Raw genomic sequence first — 24,090 nt, forward strand, 5'->3', positions numbered from 1 at the left:
AACCCCAGTTAATCATCGCCTCGAGGTGGTTTTCCCTGCCACACTGACCAGACTTCTGTAACACGAACAATGGGTCAGACCCTGAAAGCATGTGACGTTCATGTGTGTTTCTGCCCTGGGGAATTCAGTGAGCGAGCCTCACGAGGTCTCTAACTGCTCCCCAGCCTGGTTTTCCCCTTTTGACTGAGGGTTCTCCTACAAGCACATGTGCCCGCCATGCAGGGACCGTGGGGGGCTCGCGACGGGGCCCGTGACCCGGCACCCCTCCCGCCACTGGGTCTCATCAGTGGGAAAAGTCGTGGCCATTGGACTCGCCCGAGTCCAGCCTGCAGTGCCCGTGGACGCCCTCCCAGAGGCTCACGAGTGGAAATAGGGTTATTCGACGTGACGCGCCCAGGACGGCTCCCCGGCCTACACGAGGTGTGAGCTCTCGACGGACTTTATGCCTGTGCCACGTGCAGGGGCTGCGAGGCTGTCCAGCCGTCCCGAAACCGCCTGCGGACGGTGTTCCGTGGCCCTAGACTTCCAGGTCCCACACGTGGGAGGATCTCTCCCCGGGGCTGAGCTCCCACTGTCCATGCTGGGCGCTCCGTGGGCTCATCTGGACGGCGGATTCTCTGACCTGTGCTTCCCACCCCCGCGGTCCGCGGGCAGAGCGCGTCCGCCTGTCCCGCCGTAACGCTCTCCCCTTCCATCTTTGCAGGCTCCGAACCGTCAGCTCATGACCTACTGGCTGCAGGAACTCCAGCAGAAGCGGTGGGAATACTGCAGCGGTCTGGACATGGTGAAGGGGGACAGCAGGGCCTCCCCGACCCCCGGGGATTTCTCTAAGGGTCTCGTAGCCAGAGATAACCCAGGTAAGTCACAGGAGGGGGATCCGCATCCGTTCCTCGCACACAGCCGTTGGCCGCGGCTGGGCAGCCCGATGCAAGTGCCCACCCGAAGTAGCCGCCATCCCTTTCCCATGGTGGCGTTCGTAGCTTCCGGTGCTTCCCCGTATGGAGACCTACTGCAGCCTGAGGACGACCTTGGGGTTGGCTCCCCAAGGCTCCCCGTGCAGTCGAGAGGCGAGGGTGACCCCTGCCCTGCCCTCCTGTGCCCCCTAAGGCGAGGCGCCCCCCCCCACGTGTTCACAGTCACTTGTACGTGCTTCGTCCTCAAAGCCTGTGCTCCCGTCGCCTTCCTGAGGGAGACTTACCCGATTCCATTTCAGTCTAGATTTGTGGCTTGTCCACGACTCTTGGTAACTCGCAGACGGTCTCCGTGTAGAGGTGAGGGGCTTCTTACTCCAGTATCAGCAGGAAGCGCCCTGACGTCCGCGTGACTGCAGCAGCACGTTCCGCTGACCGTCGGGCGGGGGCCGGGGCGGGCCGGGCGCCGGGCTCCTGGCTTCCTTCAGGGAGAGGGCAGGCCGCGGAGGCCTGAAGCCAGGCGTGGGGGGCACACATGCCAGAGTCCAAGGGAGGGGTGAGGTCTGCCCTTCCTGACGCCCGCATGGCCCTCTGCTCCACGGAGCACCGTCTCCATTGAGTTCCCCGCAAGCCTGGGAGACAGCTGCCCGCAGAGCCCCTCCCCTGCAGGCCCCCTCGCCCGCTGCCCTGTCCCCCGAGTGCTCGCCAGGTCCTGTGGCCTGACCCTGTGGTCAGCAACATAGTACTGAACACACGTCGTGCCTGTCCCCACGCACAGTGACGTGGTGCTGTACGTGCGTCACGCCTGTCCCCATGCGGTCCCATGAGGCTTTCAGCTCATTCTCGGGGGTGTCCACTCTGATGACATGGAGCCGAGGGGCCCTCGGTACTCTATCACGGTTCTGCTGCGGATTTGAGAGCTGCTGTCCTGGGGGTTCGGACCAGAAGCAGCCTGTGACTCGGTCTCGACCTCGAGACTGACCGAGCACATTCTTGACGCCGCCGGTCCCTCGGGGATGGGGTGCACCAGTCCGTCCCCTTCCTTTGTTCTTCAGCTGTAGTTATTTATAATCTCCATGCCCAGCGTGGGGCCTGGACTCACGACCTCGAGGCTAGAGGTCCAGGCTGTAGCAACTGGACCAGCGCGCCGCCCCGGCTCCTTTACTCCGAGGTCGCAGTGCGTCTAGCAGACCCAGGGCGCTAGACCGAGTGTGTTTAGAACTCTGATTTGCATTAAAAATAATCTTCTCACCCTCTGTCCTCACTGCCCCCTGGCTTGGGACTTTCTCATTTTCACCCCGTGTGGTCCCACCAGTGTCCACGGCCCCTGACGTCGCTGGGGGGGAGACTCGTGGGAAGGACGGCTCTGGGGCAGGCGGCTGTGCGTCTTGGGAGGCCCCGGGGCCCACAAGCTGAACGTGCTTCACGCCACCAGGCCATCAGGAGGGGTGCTGAGCCCCACTGCGCCCGGCGTGTCTGTCTGAGCCTGTTTGCTCATCGGCAGGGACAGTCTGGCCTGTGTGCTACGCATCTGGGCTCTAAGGACCGAAAAGTCATAGTCCGTGTCCTTGGGGACTGTGTGGCCTGGTGAGGGGCCCGGGCCGGTCGGACCACGGTGAGAGGCGGTGAGCCCGGGGCGGCCTCGGGATGCAGAAGGAGCAGCCGATTCGGGCGTCTGGCTCCGTGAGAGGCCAGCTAAGCTGGGTGGGCGGTCAGAGCCCAGACCCAGAGGGGCATCGCAGACGAGCGACAGCAGGGTGAGTGACAGGTCGGACATGCCGAGTGCGGGGGACGGGACCAGTGCGCGGAACGGGGCTGGGGTCCCGCTCGAAGCCATAGGGCTGCGGGGCCGGGGGTGCCGGAAGGGTTGGCAGGTTTGGAGGTGGGTCGGAGGGAGGGGAGGCCCAGGCCACGGGCTGGAATGGGAACGAGCTGTCCACCCCTCACACTGGTGCCATGACGGGCGGAGGGCAGGCTCGTTACCTGTGGAAGTGTCATTCCGAGTCGGCGAGGGTTACCTTGGGGTCGTCCTGGGGAGCCTGACTCACAGGGCTGTGTCTGTCTTGGGAAGCGCTGTCCGCGGCCGGCCGAGCCGCTCCTCTTCATGGGCCTCGTGGCAGCTCTCCATGCCTGCCCCGGTGCCGCGGGGGGCGGACAGGAGGCGGCGCTGCCGGGGTCGCTGGCCTCCGCCTCCTCGCTGGCCAGTGCGGCGTGGCTATTCCCAGCCCGGAGGGAGCGGGAGAGGCCGGGCTCTGAGCTGAGCCCATGGCTGCGTCCCCACCAGCGTCTGAGGAAGGAAGGACTGTGGGGAGCCCCGAGCAACGTCACTGCTGGCCTCCGGAACATTCCTTCTCCAGAGTTCATGTTCTGTGTCTTGTGCCTGCAGCTGACGTCCGAAAGGCTGCACGGGAGGGGTGGCTTCACTGTGTCTGTCTCCTCCTCCTGCCCGCAGCCCACCCCTCGCAGGATTGCCGCGCACACGGACTCCGTGCGTCTGGGCACCGGGGTGGTGAAGACCTAGTTTCCACACAAAGGAGTACTTGGCAAGGACGGAAGGCAGCGTTCAAAGCCCTTCCCAGCTGCTGGGCACGAGGCAGCCAGACCCGCAGGAAGCCGGCGCAGGAGGCCAAGGGCCCCGTTCCAGGAGCCGCACAGAGCTTCTTCTGTGGCGCTCACTTCCCACGTAGACGAATGGCGAACCGCAGGGGTGACGACACCTTGTCACTCAAGGCTCCGACAAGTCCGGGCCCACGGGGGCACACCAGCGCCCAGATACCGGGCGGAGCACAGCGTGCTTCCTGAAGAAAACGGCAGCACGACGGTTTGAGGGGAGACCACACACTTCCTTCTGGGGGCCGGCGGGGCCGGGGCGGTCTGTGCGGGGACCGTGGGGACAGAGGGAAGGCCCACGTGGGGCGGGATGCAGACCTGTCACCCCGTGAGCTGATCAGAGAGGCTGTTCCTCTCTGTGACCTGCTTGGAAGTGTAAGTCGCGGTGACTCTCGCGTGGTGCCTGAGAGGCAGCCGATCCCAGTGGGGAGAGCGCCCAGGAGTGGGCACGCGGCTCGTCTGAACAGACGCCGTCTGGCCTCACATCAGGCCGGGAAAGGGAGAGCGTGTGGAGGGGAATGGCTTCCAGTGGTGCCTGCGAGGGGCCTCCTCGGAGCCTCATTATGGACAGAGGGGGCGGGGGTGCGGGCGAGCTGGGTGGGTGCCGGTGCCGGGCCGGGGTCTCAGTAGACAGTGGGGAGTGGTGCAGGCAGGAGAGGGAAGTCGTCTGTCAGGTGTGGTCCCCACCTCAACTCGGGGTCTCTCAGGGGCTGGTGACGGGAGAGGCGAGTCGGAAGGGAGACGTGTGGCTTGCTGGGGACCGGCCCGCTGGGGGCCCAGGGAGCCCCTCCTTTTTGGCGCTTGAGGTCGCACGCTGCCCTCGCTCAGATATCTCTTCTGCCTCCGACCACAGCTCTGACTGCTGCTTCGTGATCTGGGCTAAAAGTCACTCTGATAAAGGGAAAGAAGCATTTTCCCGTCCAGCCCGCGCTGTCCTCCGGCTCCCAGAGAGACCCCCCTTCTGCCGTGTTCTCTGCCACCTGTGGGAGTGGCCTTCTCCCGTGGTCCCCTTGTGTGGACGACCCGGCGTCCTGGCTGCGTCGAAGCAGTGTGAGGAGGGGAGCCCTGCCGTCAGGACACGTCCGAGCTGCCGGGTTTGAAGATGCTGGAAAAGAGCAGAGAACATCTGAGGCCAGAAGCCTCCAGCGCAGCCTCCCGCAGCCAGAGCTGGGGACCGGTGGCCGCCGGCCGGACTCCAGGGAAACCCCGCCATGACCTAGTTTACGTCCCCCTCCCGGCGGCTCCCGAATGCTGGTGCGCGGACGCTGCGGGTGGAGGGCAAGCCCACCGCTGTTCTTAATTAAGGAAATCTCACACACTTGTGCAAAAACAAAGACGAGGCACAATGACAGTCGGACCACAACTGGGAAATTGCTTCTTTTTCACGTGGAATCATTATTTCAGAGACGGTGTGTTCCGCCAGCATCGTCCCGGGCCTCCTGGCCCTTGTCTGCAGCCGCCCCTGTGGCTCGTGCTCCTTCGGAAGCGTTTCTGGTGCGGGGGAAGGTCTCAGGGCCTGGGGTTCTCTGGGCAGGAGGTGCTTTCCAGGAAGGTTGGGAGCCCGCGCCCGCAGCAGAGCCGCTGCTCACCGTGCCCCCGGCCACGCAGAAGGAGAGCTGGCCTGGCTGCAGATGGGAGCCTGGGCACCGTGTCCCCGTCCTGGCCCGGCCTCTGGGTCTTCGCTGCGAGCTCTGCCAAGACCAGCCCTCGGCCTCCTGAGCTCGGCTGCTGCCGTTTCCCGAAGGAACAGGGTGCCCCTCGTGGGCCACCGCCTGGTGCAGTCCCTGCTGGTGGCCGCCGACCCTGGATGGTACGGTCATGGTACCTGCCGTGCGGGGTTTGTCTCCCGAGGACTGGGGGCTGGACCCGGTTCAGTGTGTGACCTCGTTTTGTGTGAACTGGAACTCTTCCCAGGTGAGACCTCAGGGCTCCCATCTGAAGGAGGGAGGAGCAGCTGCTGTGGTTGGAGGCGCAGGCGGGGTCCCGTCTGCTCCCTCAGGTCCCTGCGGCACCTCCCAGAACCCCAGGCTCCGGGTGCCAGGGGCTCCCTGCTCTTGCGTGACATTCTGTTACCTCGTGTGTCCTTCCCAGACGTGTTCTTGTTGGCCGTGCGCCGAGCACACCGTGCTCACCGACGGTGGTGACTCGAGCCGAGAACCGGGAAACCATGCTGAGGCGTGACTTCCGGCCTCCGTCACTGAGTCTTACAACCTGCCGCCTGCCCCCCGTTCTTCTGTCCCCCAGTGCCCCTCCTGCTTGCCCTCTCAGGAGCCTGCTCTGGGGCTGCAGCCGAGTCCTCCCGACGGGTGCACGGCCCCCACATCCTCCCGCCCCGTGCTTTCCCCGCAGGTTCTCCGAGCCCTTCCCACGCTACCCGGTCGCTTAGTGATGCGCCTGTGCGGCAGGCGCCCGTGGTAGGGGTCGGTCCCCCTGCCGGCGCCCAGGGCCCTCCGCGGATACCCTCCTGAGCGGCTCAGATCTGCTTCTCCTGCGAGAAGCCGCGTCTTCCTTGGTGTCCTTGCTCAGGCCGCTCCTGATTTTGCCTCCGAGGGAGTGAGGGTCACGGCTGCCAGAGTCGTGGCTCTTTGTGACGGGGACGGGGAGCGCAGGCCATCCTCTGTCTACAAACATCCCTGCCCTCCAGGAGAGGAGGACACCACCGCAAAGAATGCAAAGTATTTGCAGTTGGGGACGTTTTTCAAAACGTTAAAAGAAGTTCTACTATGGGGATTTTAATGCAAAGAGAGAACCTGTAACATTGCCCCACATTTCCTGGGTGACTCCCAGAATTCCTGCTTCATGGGCCCTTCCGGTTTCCCTGGACACCCCGACCCACTTTCTGGTATTTTGAAGCAAATCCTACACACCAACCGTTTCAACCTTCGGTATCTCTGAAGCTTACGTTTTAAAGCTTTTCTGAGATCTGATCGCCCCTTAGTGCCGTGTTCCTGTGACCTTTCTGAACCACTGCTCTGGGACGTGCCAGCTTCCTCGGGTCGCCACCGCCGGTATTAGCAAGTGTGTGCAGGATACTCCCCTCCGCCCGTTTTCTTAGAGGCGGTGTCCGAGGTCGGTCTGATGGGCACTTTGCGTTTCTGCGTAACGGCGGGTCCCGGGCGTCGACCCTCATGGGCGCAGGCAAGTGGACCTTGGGCACGGTTTCCTGCCGCTATGCTCATCTGTGAGACCGCGCAGGGGACCCTGGTCCCTCCCGGCCCCGTCGCAGACATGGAAGGGCATTAGGTGTCTGACGCCACCACGGGTTCTGTCCCATGGCCGATGGCCCACGGGTCCGTGTCTCACGTGGGACGTGGAGTTCCGCGTTCGGGTGGAGGACTGACCTGTGTTTGCCTGTCTTTCAGATGTCATGTGCACACATCCGGATGCTTCCGCAGAGAAAGCCAGAAACGTCCTCGCTGTGGAAGCCGCCCCCGGAGAGCTGGTAGGACAGGCAGCAGCTCACCAGCCAGCCCCCGGGCACCCAAATTCCATTAATTTCTCTTTCAAACAGTGGGGCACTGAGCTCAAGTGAGTCTTTGGGAAGCGACGTATGAAACTGAACGTGGGTTGTGTCTGATAACATGTCATGATTCTGCACGTAGATTGCGAGAGCGCCGCGCACCTGCCGCTGGCCCGGTCCCCTCGGGCACGGGGCAGTACCTCAGCGTGTGCAGAGGGTGAGCTGCACGGCTCGCCCTGCGCCAGACGTGCTCCCGCGGGGCTGGTTTTCGCTCGCTCGGCTGTGAGCCGGGTCGCACGGTCCACAGGCCGCAGAAACAGAAACCAGCCCAGAAGAGTTTGTCCGAGGTCATGAGGCCCCCAGGCCTCTGAGTCGGCGCATCTTCCCCGGGGGCCAGCCCCCTTCCCCGGCCCCGGGGCTGCTCCGGCCCGCGCTGCAGACATCTACCTCGGCGGGTGTGTGAGCGGGGCTGGGGGGCAAGAGCTGGTGTGTGTGTGTGTGAGCGTGTAAGACTTTGAGATAGAACTCACGTACATGCCGTTCGCCCACTTAAAACGTGCAGTTCGTGGCGTTTAGTACTCGTGGCAGAATGGCCATCACTGCCACTGATTTTAGGACACTTTCATCCCCACCTGACCCCAACAGAAACCCTCGTACCCGCTAGCAACCCCTTTCCGCGTCCCAGCCGCCCTCGGTGACCACCGGGGGCCTCTGTCTCTGCAGGTCTGCCCGTCCTGTGCATCCCCTCGCAGACAGGGGCCCGGCTCCGTCCCCCAACCCTGCGCTCACGGGCCCTGACCCCGCACTGACGGCTGCATGCGCCCCGGGGCCGGTACGGTGGACTGAGACTCCGTTTTGTGCGCAGAGCACGCTGTGTGCGTCCGTCCCGCCGTGGGGGGGGGAGCGTGCTGTGGCTTCCACGTGGTAGCTGTTGGGAATGGCGCGGCTGCCAGCGCTGGGATGGGGTCTGTGGGGATGTGTTTCTCCTCGGTCCATGCTCGGGGTGGCCCTGCCGGGCCGGGTGATAAGTCTGCGCGACCTTCCGGGGACCTGCCTGCCGTTCTGGAGGCCGCACATGAGGCGTCCCCACCAGCGTGGCTGGAGGTTAAGGGCCCCCCCACGCCCTCCCTGGGGCTGGCGGTTCCCCGTCTTCCTGGCCCTCGCCATCCACACTGGGGAGCGGGACTCTCACGGTCGGGATTTGCGTTCCGCAGTGACTCACGATACTGAGCGACTTCTCGTGTGCGGCTGGCTGTTTGTAGATCGTTGTCTGTAGATCTTTCATCTTTTGTCTACTTTTTAGTACCTTGAAGGTATGCACTTGCTGACGTGCGTGGATCTACTTTGTTCTTTACTTTTTTATTTTTATTCTTTGGGGGGGGAGAGGGGCGCTGGCGGGGAGCGGCAGAGGGAGATTCTCGAGCAGGCTCCTTGCCCAGTGCAGAGTCTCACACAGGCTTGATCCCACGACCCTGAGATCACGACCTGAGCCAAAGTCAAGTCAGATGCTTAACTGGCCGAGCCACCAGGCACCCCCAAATTGTCTTTTTCCCCAGTACTCCCTTTTTTTAGAGCAGTTTCAGGGTTATGCTGAGTTGAGGGGGTGATAGAGAGTTCTCACACATCCCTCTACCCGCACGTGTAACCCCACGCCCGTGGTCACCGCAGTGCGTATGTTTTACCAAGGACGAGCCTGCGCTGACGCTTCGTACTGACCCAGAGTCCGTCGCACACATCAGGGTCACGCTTGCCGTCCTGCGCCCCGTGGGTCCGGACGCGGGTGACCCAACATGTGTCTATCACAGTATCACGCGGAGGATTTTCACGACCCCAGAACCCCTCCACGCTCTGCTCGTCTCCCTCCCACCCCAGCCCCGCCGCGGCCCATCGCTCATCGGTTCGTCGTCTCCGTACGTTTGCTTCTTCCAGAAGGTCCGTTTTGTTGGAATCCTAGCACGCTGGCCTTTTCGCATTGGTTTCTTTCACTTGGCGATACGTACTCGAGGTTCCTCCCTGTCTTTCCGGTGTGAGAGCTCCTGTCTTTCATGCTGAATGCTGAATGGTAGCCGTCATCCAGATGTGGGGGCCCCTTAGTCCGGTCACCCTCCGAAGGGCGTCCTTGGTGCTCCCAAGTTTGGCAGCTACAGACAGGGCCGCCGGGGACGTCCACGTGCAGGTTTTCGTGTGGCAGAAGTCCTCGACTCCTCGGGCACATGCCAAGGAGCGTGGCTGCCGGGCGGCCCGTGAGAGCGTGTGTGCTGCTGCCAGAGAGCGCCCAGCTGTCTCGCACGGGGCCCAGCGGGGTCGCACTCCCGCCGTCCGTGGGGGAGGGTCTCAGTGCCCCACGTCCTTGCCCGCATGTGGTTCCTTGGGTTCCGGGTTCTGGTCGGTCTGTGAGGCGTGTGACGGGGGTCACTGATGTCTTCATCCGCGTTTCCCCAAGGGCCTGTGACACGGAGCATCTTTCTCTTACTGGTATCCTGTGTCTTCTCTGGTGGGTGCCTGTCAAGGTCTGTGGACCACTTTTTTCTTCTTTTTAATTTCTTTCTTTAAATTCAATGAATTTACTTATAAATTAAGTTAATTTGCCTATATATTCAAATAATTTATAGTTACTTGATTTTCGGGGGGAGGTCCGTGACTCCTCCGCCCCGTGGAACACGTCTTCGGCCCGTGTGGTGGCCGGTTGGGTTCTCACCGATTGTACGAGCTCCTTGGGTATTTTGGGTGGCGGTCCTTTGTCAGGACTGCCTTTTGCAAATATTTCCCCAGTCTGCGGCTTGTCATCCAGTTCGCTCGATCCTGTCTTTCCAGGGCAGAAGGTGTGGTCCGGCTGATCGCTACTTCTTCCATCAACCGTGTCTTTGGTGTCGGACCTAAAAAGGCATCACGACGCTCAAGACTGTCTAGGTCTTCTCCTGTGTGATCTTCTGGAGTTTCGCAGTTTTGCATTTTACGTTTTGGTCTGTGACGCGTTTGAGGAGGTCGTGGTGAAGAGCGGAAGGTCTGGGTCTCGACTCCGACTTGGCGTGTGCGCGTCTGGCTGTTCTGGCGACATCGGCGAAGAGGCTGCCTCTGCCCCTTTGTCCGGGATCAGTGGGCCGTGCTGACCGGCCGTGTCTCTGGGCTTTTGCTTCCGTCCCGTGCGGGTACTAGTTCTTCTCCGTGTCACCCTGTCTCGGTGACGGTAGGTTTACCCTCAGTCTCGAGGTTCGCGGCATCACCCTGCGGCTTTGCTCTTCTCCGTCGACCTTGTATTGGCTGTCCGGGGTCTCTTGCCTCCCCGTGTGCACTCCACAGTCGGTTTGTCCACATCCGCAGGACACCCAGCAGGGCTCTCGACTGCGATGGCGTGAATCTGGGATCCGTTTAGGAAGAACTGGTATCGTGACGATGTTAAGTCTTCCTGCCCAAGAGCATGGAATGTCTGTCCGTTACTTTGTTGTTCTTTGACTTCAGTCGTCAGTTTTGTTTTTTTTTTAATATTTTTTATTTATTTATTTGACAGAGAGATCACAAGTAGGCAGAGAGACAGGCAGAGACTGAGAGGGAAGCAGGCTCCCTGCTGAGCAGAGAGCCTGATGCGGGGCTCGATCCCAGGACCCTGAGATCATGACCCGAGCTGAAAGCAGAGGCTTAACCCACTGAGCCACCCAGGCGCCCTCAGTCGTCAGTTTTGAGGCATTCCTCACGTGGATCTCACTGAGACACACGTGCATGCACACACACACACACAGATACTCCCGCGTGTTCCGCTCAGGCGTGCTCAGGTAAGTCATACTGTTTTTAATCTCAAATTCCCCGTTTGCTGTGGGTCTGTGGGAGAACGGAGGCTTTGTGTATGAGCGTCGTATCCTACCACGCTGCTGTAATTGCTTATTAATTCAGGAGTTTTTGTTTATTCTTTGAGAGTTTTTATATAGGTGACCAGTCATCTTAAACAAAGACAGTCGTGTCTTTCTTCCCTATTTGTATACCTTTAATTTCTTTTTCTTGCCTTATTACGTGAGCACGGGTTTCCCGTACAGTGTTGGGCAGGAGCGGTAAGAGGAGACGTCCCTGCACTGGACGTTGTCTTTGGGGGACAAGCTTTGAGTTTCTCACCATTAACTAGGATGTTGGCTGTAGGGTTTTTGTAGATAGTCCTTACCAAGTGGACAAAGTTCCCTCTATTGCTAGTTTAACGGGAGTTTTTGTCATGAGCGAGAGCTGCGTTTTGTCACATGCTTTTTCTGCATCTATTGGTAGGAACCTATTATGTGATTTACTTTTAGTCCTTAGTTACGTTAATGAGTCTTCAAATGTTGAGCCAGTCTTGCATGGCTGGGACGAGTCTGCCCGGGTGTGGGTGTCATTCTTTCTGTACGTTGTTGGATTTGATTTCTCCTGTTTCATGGAGGATTTTTGCATCTGTGTTCATGACAGGCATTAGCCTGTGGTTTTCTTTTAATGTCTTTTTGTGATTTTGGTATCCGGGGAATCCTGGCCTCGCAGAGTGAGTCCGGAACTATCCTCTCTGCTTCCGTCCTCTGGCAGGGAGTGGACAGCATATTTCTTCCTTAAATGGTGGTAGAACTCACCCATGGACCCATCTGGGCCTGGCGTCTCCTGTCGGAAGGTTGTTATCGAGTCTGTATTTGTCACAGATTCGGGACCACTCAGATCGTTTTCTCCTTGTGTGAATTTTGGCAGATTGTGTCTTTCAAGAAACTGGTCCATTTCATCTAAGTTATCACATTTGTGTTATAGAATTTCTGTTTTTATGTTTCTGTGGGCTCTGTAACCAAGTCCCCCATGTTATATCTGATCATGGTACTTTGTGTTTTCTCTCTCTTTTCGCAGCCTGACGAGAGGCTTATTGAACTGATGCATATTTTCAAAGGACCAGCTTTCGTTCATTGATTTTTTTTTTCTATTTCGTGTTGACAATTTCATTGGTTCTGCTCTCATTATTATTTCTTTTCTTCCTTATTTTTGGATTTGATTTGTCCTTTTAAAAAAAAGTTTCTTGAGGTAGAAACATAGATTATTGATTTTAGGGGCACTGGGATGGCTCAGTCGTTAAATGTCTGCCTTCAGCTCAGGTCATGATCTCAGGGTCCTGGGATCGAGCCCTGCATCGGGCTCTCTGCTCAGCGGGAAGCCTGCTTCTCCCTCTCCCACTCCCCCTGCTTGTGTTCCCTCTCTAGCTGTCTCTCTCTGTAAAAAAGAAACAAAATCTTTAAAAAATATATTGCTTTCAGATCTTTCTTCCTTTCCACTGTGTGCACTCAGGGCTATACATGTCCCTCTGAGCACTGCTTTGGCTGTGTCCCACCACCTTTGATAAATTGCATTCTTGTTTTTATTTAGTTCAAAACATTTAAAATGTATCTTGAGATTTCTTCTTTGACCTGTGTGGTTTTTTAAAGAAGTGTTGTTTATTCATGTATTTCGGGATTTTCATTAATGTTTCTGTTACTGATTTCTAGTTCAGTCCCACTGTGGTCTGAAGATAGGCATAGGGTTTGTGTTCTGTGAAATTTGTTGGGCTGTGTTTTGTGGCTCAGAACGTGGTCTGTCGTGGTGGATGTTCCCCACGAGCTCAAGAGAAGTGTGCATTCTGTCGTTGCACAAAGTTGGCTGCATGTCAGTGATATCCAGCTGGTGGATGGTTGTTGGGGTCAGCGAGGCCTTACTGACTTTCTGCCTGCTGGGTCCTTTCCTTTCTGACTGAGGGTGTTGAAGGCTCTAAGTACAGTAGTCGGTTCTCTTGGTCCTGCTGTTCTACCAGCACTGTGCTGGTAGGGTGTGTGCACTGAGGCCTGCGGTGTCCTTGGAGGGTTGACCTTTGCTCATTGTGAAATGCCTTCTTCATCCCTCCCGACTTCCCTCACTTTGAAGTCTGCCCTAGGAGGCGTACGGCTGCTCCTGCTTTCATTTGATCACTGTTGTTAGGACGCCGTGTTTCTCTCCCTTGGTGTCTCATCTGTCCGTGCGCCTATGTGAAGTGGTTCCCGGAGACCACATACCCTCTGGTCCCGACCACCTCCGTCGTAACCGGTGCGCGTGGGCCTCTGACGTGCGGGTGATTCTTGGAGCGGTCGGATTAGCGTGTCACTGTTTTCTGTTTGTTGCCCTTTTCTTTGTTCCTGGTTTATGTCTCCCGCTTGTTCTGCCTCCTGTGGTTTTATTTTATTTTATTTTTAAGTAACCTCCACGCCCAACACGGGGCTCAAAGTGACGACCCTGTGATTGAGAGTCACGTGCTGAGCATCAGAGCCGCGGGCCGTCCCTGCCTCTTGAGGTTTTCATCGGGCATTTTATATGGTTTCGTTTTCTCTTCTTCCTTAGCATGTCCCTCATACTTCCTTTTTAGCTGTTTCATTTTTGTTTTTTTTTAAGCCGTTGCTCTGGAGTTTGCAACACGCATTTCCTGATAATCCAATTCACTTTAAAATCACCCTGTGCTGCTCCACAGGTGGGTGCCTGGTAACAGCACGGCGGTCCCAGCTGCTGCCCGTCCCGGGGTCGCTGCCGTGGTGTATGTCGTGGGCGTGGGGGGTGCGCGGGGCGCACAGTGCATACACAGAAGCCAGCACATCGATGGCGTTATTATTGGGAACAAGCCGTTACCCGTGAGAGCAGTTGGAACGGAAGAGAGAAGGTCTGTGTTTTACTCTCCCTGTCCCGTCTTCCCGGCTCCTCCTTTCCTCTTTCTTGCCCTGCCCGAGTCTCTCGTCCGTCTGGCGTCTTTCTCTCTGCGGAAGGCGGCGGGTGTCCGCAGGTCCGCGGGCCACAAGCTCCCTCCCTGTTTCTCCGAGGAAGCCCATTTCTCCTGGGCTCTCGGAGGCCGGTTCCGCAGAGTGCGGAGTTCTAGCGCGGTGGGGCACGGCGGTTTTTCTCTCGCTCCGCTCACATCTTACTCGCCTGCTGGCTGAGGTGACCATTACGGCCCTACCTCTGCCGGTCACGTGTTTTCTTGGCCTTCTCGCTGGATTCCTTCTAAATCTGTGATCTTCTCTCATCTGGGCAGGGTGTGCCAGGGTGAGGGGGTTTTGACAAACTCTGTTCGCTTGGTGCTCCCCGAGCTTCGTGGAGCTGTGGCCGGTGCCTGACAGTCCTTTGGGGAAATAACCCCCAGATTCAAGTATTTATCGTGCTGCCTCTGGAGGACGGTCAGGTCTGCGCTCTCCCGAGTCTTCCTCAGCCTGTCCCATCACCGACGCGCCCAGCAGGCGCTTCTCGTCTGTCTTGCGGTGCTTTTTGTTAATCTCCGTCATTTTTCTTTGGTTCTTTCTTGGGGTCTCCGTCTCTGTTTATGTCGCGCATCTGACCATGCGAGTGGACACTTGATCCCTTTGGGCCCCGAGCATGTGAGTCGGGATTGTTTGACGCTCCTGGCCTGGCGTTCCCGCGTCCCCGCCTCGTCTGGTTCTGCCGCCGCCGGTGCTCTCTCCACGTCATGTTGGTTTGCCTTATCTCTTTCCTCGAGGGCTGGACAGGACGCACTGGGAGAAGGAAAGGCCACAGACCAGCCTCCGGAGCAGGGGTGGGGAGGTGGGGAGGGAGGGGTGCTTTGTTCTATGACGGGTGAGCCCCGGCTGCTGTCTGTGGCCCCACAAGGGTTTCTCTGTCTTTTCCCTCCCTCGTAGGCAGCCAGGATGGCAAGAGGGGCCAGAGCTGGGGGCCCCTGGGCCCAGGTCAGTGAGACTCTGGCTGACAGGGTGCCCCGAGGGCAGGCCTTGTTCAGAGCAGTGTGTGCTGGGGAATTTACAGCTACTTCCTTCCCGTCTCCTTGCTGGAATCCCGAGGGGACTTTTCCCCACGTTCTCAGGGGGAACCTGGTTGAACTCCTGGAGGTTAACCTCACAGCACCTTGGGGGCCTTTGGGTTCCGGTGCTCCGGGACCCAAGCTCAGCTTGGGCTTGTGCTCAGGCTCTGCCCGAGCCTCTGGTGACCGCCCATTACAGCTTGGGATCCCAGCCCGTGCTGGCGTGCTTCCAAGTCCCCTGTAGGAAGCCGGGCCTCCGCGCTGTCCTGCCTGGCTCTCCCGTCTTGGGGACAGCAGTTTGCCCCGTGTCCCTGTCTGTCGTAGATCCGAGGGGACGTTTTGGCTTCACAATTCAGCTCACTGTTTGCCGCTGGGGTGCAGCGGCCACTCCCAAGCCCCTTGTGCGGGACGGGAACCGGAGCACCCCGCTGGCTTCTCACGGCTGAGCTGGGGAGTTCTCTGAGTCGCCGTGTTCCTGCTCGAGACAGCCATGGTGGTGGCCACGGAGCCCCGGGCACTCGGCTTGGCGTGGCGGGTGCTGCGGGTGCACGGCCGGAGCTCCCTGCTTTGCCACAGGCTGCCAGCTGGGTACAGTGGTCCAGCCGCTCCCATGGGGTTTTGGGGTGGGGGCGGCCACGGGAACCACGTGTGCATGTGGGGCACGTTCTTTCCCACGGGAGCCCCGTTTTCCCTTTACCTTTATGGTTGGGATCAGTAAGCAAAGAAACTCATTCTTTTCAGTGGTGAAAACGCAGCAGCCGTGTGCAGAGAAGCCGAGTGGGGTGTGGGGGCACCCCGCCCACTGCAGACTCGCCCCTGCTTGCCGGCCGTCCACTCTCCATGTCCTGTTCTCCTCTCCCCGTGCCGCCCCATATCGGAAGCATCGCTGGTCCTCCTCCGCCTGCAGGCATCTCCTTGGTCTGACTACAGTCTGTCCTGTAGGCCTCTGCGTCCCCGTGTTCTGACCCCGGAGGCCCTGTGTGCAGCCACGGGACCCTTGCTCCCCAGATCCCCTGGCCACCGGCACGTCCTGCTCATCCCGCTTCCGGGCAGTGCGGAGCAGGGACTCTGGAGATTGTAGGGAGCTGCTGGGACGCTGTCTCTCCCTGTGACAAGCTACGTGGCGGAGGCTTATAGTGGGAAGGTGACTTGCTCAGGGTCCTGGCAGGCGTGCGGCAGAGCACAAGACACCCGGGGTCCCTTGGCTAGACCCAGCACCCCCTGCGCCGTCCCTTGTAAGAACATAATTGGGGGACGCCTGGGTGGCTCAGTGGGTTAAGCCTCTGCCTTCGGCTCCGGTCACGATCCTGGGGTCCTGGGATCAAGCCCCGCATCGGGCTCTCTGCTCAGCAGGGAGCCTGCTTCCCCCTCTCTCTGTCTCTGCCTGCTGCTCTGCCCATTTGTGATCTGTCAAATAAATAAAATCTTTAAAAAAAAAAAAGAACATAATTGGGAAACTATTGATTTGCCGGATTTTTATGTCATTCTGTCAGCAAAACGGTAAGCCTGAGTGGATGACAGGGATACCTTTCCTGTGAAAGATTCGTTGAACATTTGGAGGAAACTTGATGAAAGGGGGTGACTAAAAAAATTGAGATGTGGGCGACACGCGCAGGGAAAACTTGTGAGCGACCTATAGACCCTGTACGGGGATCATTTCCCAGCCCTGAGTCCAGGGTCCGGTTTTTGTTTTTTTTTAAATATTTTATTTATTTATTTGACAGACAGATCACAAGCAGGCAGAGAGGCAGGCAGAGAGAGAGAGGAGGAAGCAGGTTCCCGCTAAGCAGAGAGCCCAATGCAGGGCTCGATCCCAGGACCTGAGATCATGACCTGAGCCGAAGGCAGAGGCTTAACCCACTGAGCCACCCAGGCGCCCCAGGCTCCACTTTTAAAAGAAGCCAAACAGGTTTGGACAAATGAGGTGATGTCCTGCAGGTGCGGCTGGCCCGGGGGGGGTGCCAGGGAGCCGGGTCAGCAGCCGGACTCGGGGACGGGGCCGCGGCCCGCACAGGTACCTGCAGAGGTGGCCTGCGCTTGTGAGCAGCGTGTGCTTTCCCGTTTTACCAGCCTTTCCGCTAAAACCTACCGACATCCGGGCCCCCTTGGGTGAGGGAGACCCGCGCTCCCAGGAAGGTCAGTCTGGTCTGTGTGTGGGGGCAGGTTCGGGGCCGGAGGCGGGTGTGCGTGGGCCCCAGAGCTCGTGAGGGGCCTGGGTGGGACGGGTGCGCATGGGAGGAGGGTGGTGGCCCTGAGCTGTGCCTGTGGCTCTGCGGCCTGGGGTCTGGGCCCGCTGATGGCTGCCAAGCCCGGCCTGCTGCGTGACCACAGGGCCTGACCACAGGGCCCGGCTGTCCCTCCATGCAGGGCTGGTCCCGCCCCAGCCGCTGCTCTGTGCAGCCAGCCCTGCTGGTCAGGAGCTGTGTGGTGCTGAGCCAGTGACCGAACCTCTCTGAGCTGTATGTTCTCCGTTAGTAACCGGGCTGTGTGCACACGTGTGTGTGAGTGCTCTCCCACGTGCTGGGTGTGAGGGCTGAGGTCATGGCCAGGAGTCGCCCAGCTCGGTGCTGGCTCCTCGTGAGCCGGTTCTGCGGACGTAGCTGCCACGGACGTGACCGTGTCTGCGGAGACCGTGGGCGCGGCGGATCTTCCCATCGGGGAGCTGGCGGCAGCGGAGACCAAGCTGGCCAGGGTGCCTGCCCGTCCCGCCGCCTGCCTCTCATAGGTGTCCCCCCGCAGGCCGTGGGCATAGTGAGTTGTGTGCGCGGCCATGCTGGGGGCCGTCGCAGTCTTCCTGGCTGGGACCGCGCCCCAGACGTTTGGTGAATGTGGGAGGCCATGCCGGAGCTGTGACGTGCGATTCTGGAGTCTTCCTTGCGGGCACAGCTAGGTTTGTGCAGGAAGGACGTGTCACAGCCTCAGCACAGGACTTGGAAAAATACCTATAAACCCCTCATGTGTGATGAGCGTGGTGTGGGGTGCAGCGTTTGCAGGGTGGGGGCCAGCAGCCCCAGGGCCGTGAGGGCTGCTCAGCACACCCGTCTCCCGGCCTCGGCTGGCCCCGCACTGCAAGGGCGGGAACCCGTGAGGCCGTGCCGCCCCAGGAGGTCCCGCCACCCTGTGAGGCCACACCGCGGAGACCACCGCGACCCTGAGAGGAGCCACAGACCGTTAGGCCTGACCGGAGAGTGTGCTCAGTCACCCAGCGCACGTGGGACACGACCTGAGGACACCACGGCCTTGTCCGGGCCGCCAGGGGCATGACGGGCCGTGCCTCCTGTTGTGTCTGGAGCTGGGGTCTCCGGGGGGACCCCATGTGTGCCGTGTGCCTGTCGTGGGCCCTCCTGTTGCAGGGACCCTAACCCCGGTGACCCGAATCCATCCTTCCCACGGCCACAGGCTTTCAGAGGCTCTGCCGGTGCTGAAGGCCGTGCTCTGTACCTGGCCATCGAGGTCCTGAGGGCTCACCCGGGTCGCCGGCCTGCTTGGCTCCCTTAGTTGTTCAAACATTGTCTCCCCTTGGGCCCTGCCTTGCCCCCCTCTGCCGGGCGAGTCTCCCTCCTGGGGAGTCCCGGCCATGCTCTGCCCCTCACCCCGTGTGTCAGCCGCACGTCCCCACAGCTGTCCTGCCGCCGGTGGTCGCCACATCTCCCTGTGTTCTGGCCCGCAGCCCACCTCCCGCGTAAGCCCGTGTGTCCCCAGTGCGTCACGTAGCACCGTCGTGTGCTGGGAAGGACTGAGGAGGGGAGGGCCCGGCTCCAGCCGTGCCCCGGGGGAGCGACCCTCAGCGCCCATCTGTCTGCACCTGCGCCGTGCGGTCCTGCCGGGCCGGCCAGTGCTTGTGGGGCCACCGCCCCGCTCGGTCGCTTGGACGGCATTTGCTTCCCATGCAGCGTCCCGTCCGCTCTTGGCCCAGAAATCCACAGCGAAGAGTAGCCTCTCGTGTGTAACGTGTGCTGCTGGGAAGCACGTGAAACCCGGACAGAGTGGCACGGAGTGTCGGCGTTAATGAAGTGGTGTTTTCGGGCATGTGACAACATGCCCAGCAGGGCCCTCAGAGCTGACCTCGCGACTCCTTGATCCGGCTGCGTGGCCTGCCGGGGCCACTGCTCACACCTGAGAAGCAGGCTCTGAAGGCCCCAGCCAGGCAGCCTGCCGTCGTCCTGGTCCCCTTCGTCCCCCATGATCTCCTGTGATCTCCGCGGGGTGGGGCGGACGGCGCCCACGGGTCGGAGCTGGCTGCTCGCTGCCATCAGGGAGGGTGGCGGCGGATGGGGCCTCACGCACGAGGCCGTGGGGAGCCGTTGAGGGCCGAGGTCATGGTCGCTGCCCCCGACCTGGGTGCACGGAGGTGTTGGCGGGTCACTCTGCAGGACGTGGGTTTTCACTTAGGTCTTGGAGCACACGGAGGACCTGCATGAGGGGGTTTGTGTGCGAGGCTGCAGCCATGAGAGCAGGTTTCCTGAGTCCCCGGGTCCGCGTGTCGGGAGCTCAGGCATGGAGCGGAGGTGGCGCAGGGGAGGGGCCCAGGTGGGGGCTGGATGCCAGGTCTGTGCATCGGGCGGGGGTACCCAACCCGCTGCCCCTGCCTGGGGATTCGCCGTGTGATGACTCCCGCTCGGGTGGGGTTTTGGGACAGGACACAGTGTTGTAGACGTGATGTGCCCCAAAGTGAAGGACGGCGTGCTCGATTGTGCACGTGTGGTGGATGGGCGCTGGCGGAGGCCCCGTGACCACGTTCCTACGTCACTCTGGTGACAGTGCGGCCGCTTGAACCGTGCACGTGTGGCTCCAGACTTGCGAGCCGGCCGGGGTTCATGTGGGGACGTGGAAGGGTGTGCGGCTGCTGGAGCAGCTAGCCCCAGACGAGAGCCTGGAAACAGCAGCGGCCCCTTCTCCCACACCGGGAGCCCCAAGTCTGAAATCAGTCCCCGGGGCAGCCGTCCAGGTGTGGCTGTGGCACGGCGCCTGCGCCACCCTCTCGGGAGGACGCCGGGGACCCTATCTCCAGGCCTCCGTCTCCCCCGCAGGCCCCTTCCGGCTGCTTCTGACTCTTACCACTTCAGACAGTGTTTTCTGATGGGCTCATACGTATCTGTGTCTCTGTGAGACCCTGTCCAAAGAAGGACCTGTTCCTGGGGGGTCCCTGTGTCGGCGTCCCCGACGTGGCCTGTGTTTGCTGGACGGGGGAGAAATTGATCTGAAACACATCCGTTTAGGAACAGCCGCTGCTGGGGATCCCGGCGCTGCCGCCGCCGGCTGGCCTTGCTGTGCGTTTCTGCCGATTATCTCGCCAGAGCTGCACCCGGCATGGTGCGGGGGGACACAGGGGGCTGACTCTGAGGTCTCGTGAAGAGAGGGCTCTCTCCGACAAGAGCCCCAAGTCTCCGATGGGAGGGCCCCGGGGGTGGCACAGGTGGGGATTTGTCTGCTGCCAGGGGATGTGGTTTGAGGACAGTGGACTCTGCGGTCCCCCAGGCACAGGCAGGGAGGGTCCAAGCCAGGGACAGGCTCTTCGGGCTTCGAGCTTTGAGTCTGATCCTGTTTCCTCCTCCCCCGGGGCTTGGTGCGGGGGTCTCCCCGCAGGGCAGGGGCATGCGTGGCTTCGTCGCCATGGGGCAGGGACGGGGACGGCCTAAGTTGGGTGAAGAGCTGTTCTTTCCTGGCTGCGTCCACGTCCGTCCCTCCTGCCCTGGGGCTCCTTCCTGTGCGCATTCCAGGAAGGACGTGCGTCGAGAGCAGGTAACCGCTCTGGTCCGCGGTGATGCGGGCGATTGATGGCCGCCGAAGCCGCCGTGAGAGCTGTGGGCCTGGGAGCAGCGGCCTCTGGCCTATTGAGGAAAGGAGTAGAGTGTGTCGGGCGTGTGTGGGCGTGCGTGGGTGTGCAATTCCCGTCCTGAGCCGCTCTTCTCCGTGGCGTCCCGCACGACCGTGGGATCCTGTTGGCAGTCGCGGGCATTGGCGCGGACGCACCCCGGCCGCCCGAGGGAGAGCTGGAGGATAAGAGCACGTGGTCGGCGGCCCCTCGAGGCCCCCAGGAAACGCTAAGACCACACGTGGCGGGTGTCGGCCAGGCACTCGCGCCGGGGCGGAAGGCTGTGTGTGCCCATCGGGAGGCAGCCGTGGGAACGTCGCCGTTTCTGGTCTCCTGGGGTCTTACATCTAGAGCAGCTCAACGCGGTGGAATCAGCCAAAACCAGTCTTGATCACAAACAGCGCATTGACAAACGGCCGTGGTCTGTGTGGGTGCGGTCGGTCTGCCCCTGCGGGCCCACAGCCCCGCTCCGGCCCCCGCACCTCCGCCTTGGGGAGCCCCACACGGTGCCTGTTCCTCCCTGGTCTGCCTTTCAGCCATGGCCCCGAGGTGTGACTGACCTGCGGGAAACTCCGCGTGTTCCGTGTCCAGGGTGGTGATTGTCCGCAACCGTGCGTGGTCATGTAGATGCCGCTGTAACCAATGCCGGGCACGTCCGTCCCTGTAGCCGTCGCTCTGTCCTCTGTGGCTGTTGCCTCGTGAACGTGGCCGGGCTGTGCGTGGTCCTTCGTGGTTGTCCTCTCTGTGGACTGCTCTGCGCTGACGGGTGTTTCATGGTTCCCTTTCTCTGCTGCATAGTGTGTGGTGTGTGTGGACGTGTCCGACTGGGGCCACCCACCTGCGGAGACACGTTTGTGTGAGGAATCAGGCAGCTGTGGCTGTCCACGTGCGGATCCTATGTGCACACACGTGTTCTCATTCTGTGAGTAAACCCCTCACTGGGGGGGCGCCTGGGTGGCTCAGTGGGTTAAAGCCTTTGCCTTTGGCTCGGGTCATGGTCCCAGGGTCCTGGGATCGAACCCCACATCAGGCTCTCTGCTCGGCGGGAAGCCTGCTTCCTCCCTCTGTCGAGTCCCACTGTGTGGGCCTCCCTGCTGTCTGCATGTCCCGTGCGGTCCACAGCCGCGCACCTGCCCCTGCCCCTGCCCTTCACGCAGTGGGGCCCTGTGTCCTGGCGTTCATGGTCTTGCCACACATATAGGCACAGCGTCTGTGACCACTGTTCCCGCGAAGATCTGAAACACCGTCACTGCACATGTCACTGTCCCATCGGCATCTAAAGACCCTTCTCTCCCAACGGGGGGCAGTGGCTGACGTGTTTACCGGGGCAGAACCGTGTCCCGGGCTAAGTGGCTCCCAAGCTGGAGTCGTGGCTGGCACACGGCGGGCGCTAGCGACGTAGGGATGGACAGATTCCCTTCCGTGGTGCCGCGGCACTCGGCCCACCGCACCTATTCTCCCGGGGACGGGTGTCTGGCTGCCACGTTCACCTGGGTCCACGTGGACGGCGCAGCCGTCCTCCGTGTCTCATGCCCACGCCCGGGAATCTGGGACACGCGGGGTCTTGGGGTGGATCCCTTCCCCTGAAGTGGGTCTTGCCGACGGGACCCCGTGTGACTCCTGTGACTCAGACCCGCACCCGCCAGCCGTCCGTCTCTCCACTCCCTCCCGACATGACGTCGTAGCTGCTGGTGTTCGCCGTTCCTGTAGGCGTGAAGTTAGGTTTTCTCTGCAGCGTCTCACATACCTCACCTCGTTTCCCCCAACAGAAACTCCATGTCATCTCTCCGTCCTGGCAGAGGACACAGCGACAGTCGGAAGAGTGTGTTTTATACCAACGAAGAGTGGGAACTCTTGGACCCGAACCCCAAGGAGCTAGAGGAGTCCATGGCGCAGGAAGAGAGGAAAAAGCCGGCCCTGGAAGGAAACAAAGGTACAGACGTGGTTCCGGTCGCCCATCGTCTCTGCGGGGAGCCTCCGCGGTCCCAGCTTTTCTGGAAGCAGGAGCCGCGTCTGTGGGGGGTGAGCCCTGCGGGCCTGCGAGGTGAAGCATCATGGGGAAGGACCCCCAGCCATGGCTCGTGAGGTTTCTCGGGAGGTGGGGCGTCCAGAAGTCGCAGTGCTCTTCATGGGTTACCGTGTTTTTTAAAAACGCTTTGTTTACAGAACACGTGTCTACACATGTCTACACGGAGGTAGAACATACAGGGTCATGGATTCCACTGTAGCCGTGTGGCCCCCACGGTGTTGAACTTAGGGCCACTCTCTCCAAACCCCCGCCCTCCCCACGTTCACCCCAGTCGGGGCGGGTTTAACCTAAGTCCTAGACGTTAAAACGCGGCGTCTAAATTTAAAACCTTATGATGCTTCATGGTTGTACCGAGAAACGGCCGCTGTGAATCCAGTCATCAAGCCCACCCTGGCCCTCAGTCCCGTGAGGCACTGACGAGGCCTAAAGGCGGGTTCCTCGCTGCTGTGCGATGGCCTCGTTGTGTCTGAGCCGCTCCCTGTCCTCATCCTCCGTTTGCCTCGGCGTCCGTGTGGCCGAGACGGTCTCTGTGCCGAGGACGTCCCATGCTCCGGAGGTAGGTCCCTCCTTGCTCCTCACGTGCCCTGGATGAGGTCATGGGGCCAACCTCCTCGGACGAGGACACGCTGTGGTGGGTCTCTGGGGCCACATGTCCTCTGGTGCCACGGTGGGAACCACGTCACATGTGGCCCTGCTGGTTTGGGAGGATCAGGGTTCGGGTGTCGTCAGCCCGACCCTGTCTCTGCGGCCACTTCGGTGCCTGTCCAGGGGTCCACGAGGAATTGTTGATATTTTCATGTAGAACAACAGTAATTTGGAAATTCTGCCTCGTGCTCGATTGTAGCGGGGGCTTGAGGAGGAGGAGGCAGGATCTCACGAAATCTTTACCGGGAGCACGAGTATTTTAAGGAAGTACGTCTCCTGCCCCCCGAGGGGTGGTCCTGGCCCCCTGTGCCGGGAACTGGCCTGTGTTCGCAGGGTCATGGCGGGGGGCCTAGTCCCGGGGGACGCGGTGTAAAGGTGGCGGGCCAGGCACCGTGCTTCCTGCCGAGGGCCACGTCAATGCCTCCTGAGCAGAGGGCCTGGGGTTCTGGGCATGACCTGCGAGCACGGTCAGGATGGAAGGTCTGCGAGGCTGAGCAGCTCGCGTGGGCTTGAAACTCCCGGGCCAGACACGCAGCCGCACGGGGTCTGTGACTCTGATTGCACGACTCGTGGACCCTTCCTGTCCCAGCACGAGCATCAGCCCGTAGCGTGTCTGTATTGCGCGGTGTGGGGCCCCACGAACTGCTCTCTCTTGTGTCCCTCTGCGTTCAAGTGCACAAAGTCCCTCTTGTTGGAAACGTGATGTCAGCAGGTGTCCACAGTGAGTGCATGCACGGGGCAGCATGTCCTGAAACAGGATAGGGCTGGCCCTGTCCCCCGGCCCTGTCCACCGGCCCTGCCAGTCACCTATCCCTCCCAGGGCAGCCGCTGTCCGGACTTAGGAGCCGGGAGTCGTCTGTTTTCCAG

The 24,090-nt window shown here is 60.7% G+C and overlaps 1 protein-coding gene across 3 annotated transcripts in view; it reads left to right on the plus strand.

The window, feature by feature from the left end:
* TBC1D2B (TBC1 domain family member 2B) overlaps positions 1 to 24,090 on the plus strand; it is a 55,985-nt gene that overhangs the window by 13,531 nt on the left and 18,364 nt on the right. For all 3 annotated transcript variants that reach the window (XM_046007511.1, XM_046007510.1, XM_046007512.1), the window contains exons 2-4: positions 704 to 857; positions 6,884 to 7,049; positions 22,319 to 22,482. In XM_046007511.1, the coding sequence (XP_045863467.1) occupies positions 704 to 857; positions 6,884 to 7,049; positions 22,319 to 22,482 (484 nt within the window). The remainder of the gene's footprint in view (positions 1 to 703; positions 858 to 6,883; positions 7,050 to 22,318; positions 22,483 to 24,090) is intronic.

This window comes from Meles meles, chromosome 6 (assembly GCF_922984935.1).
Source record: "Meles meles chromosome 6, mMelMel3.1 paternal haplotype, whole genome shotgun sequence".
Lineage (NCBI taxonomy): Eukaryota > Metazoa > Chordata > Mammalia > Carnivora > Mustelidae > Meles > Meles meles.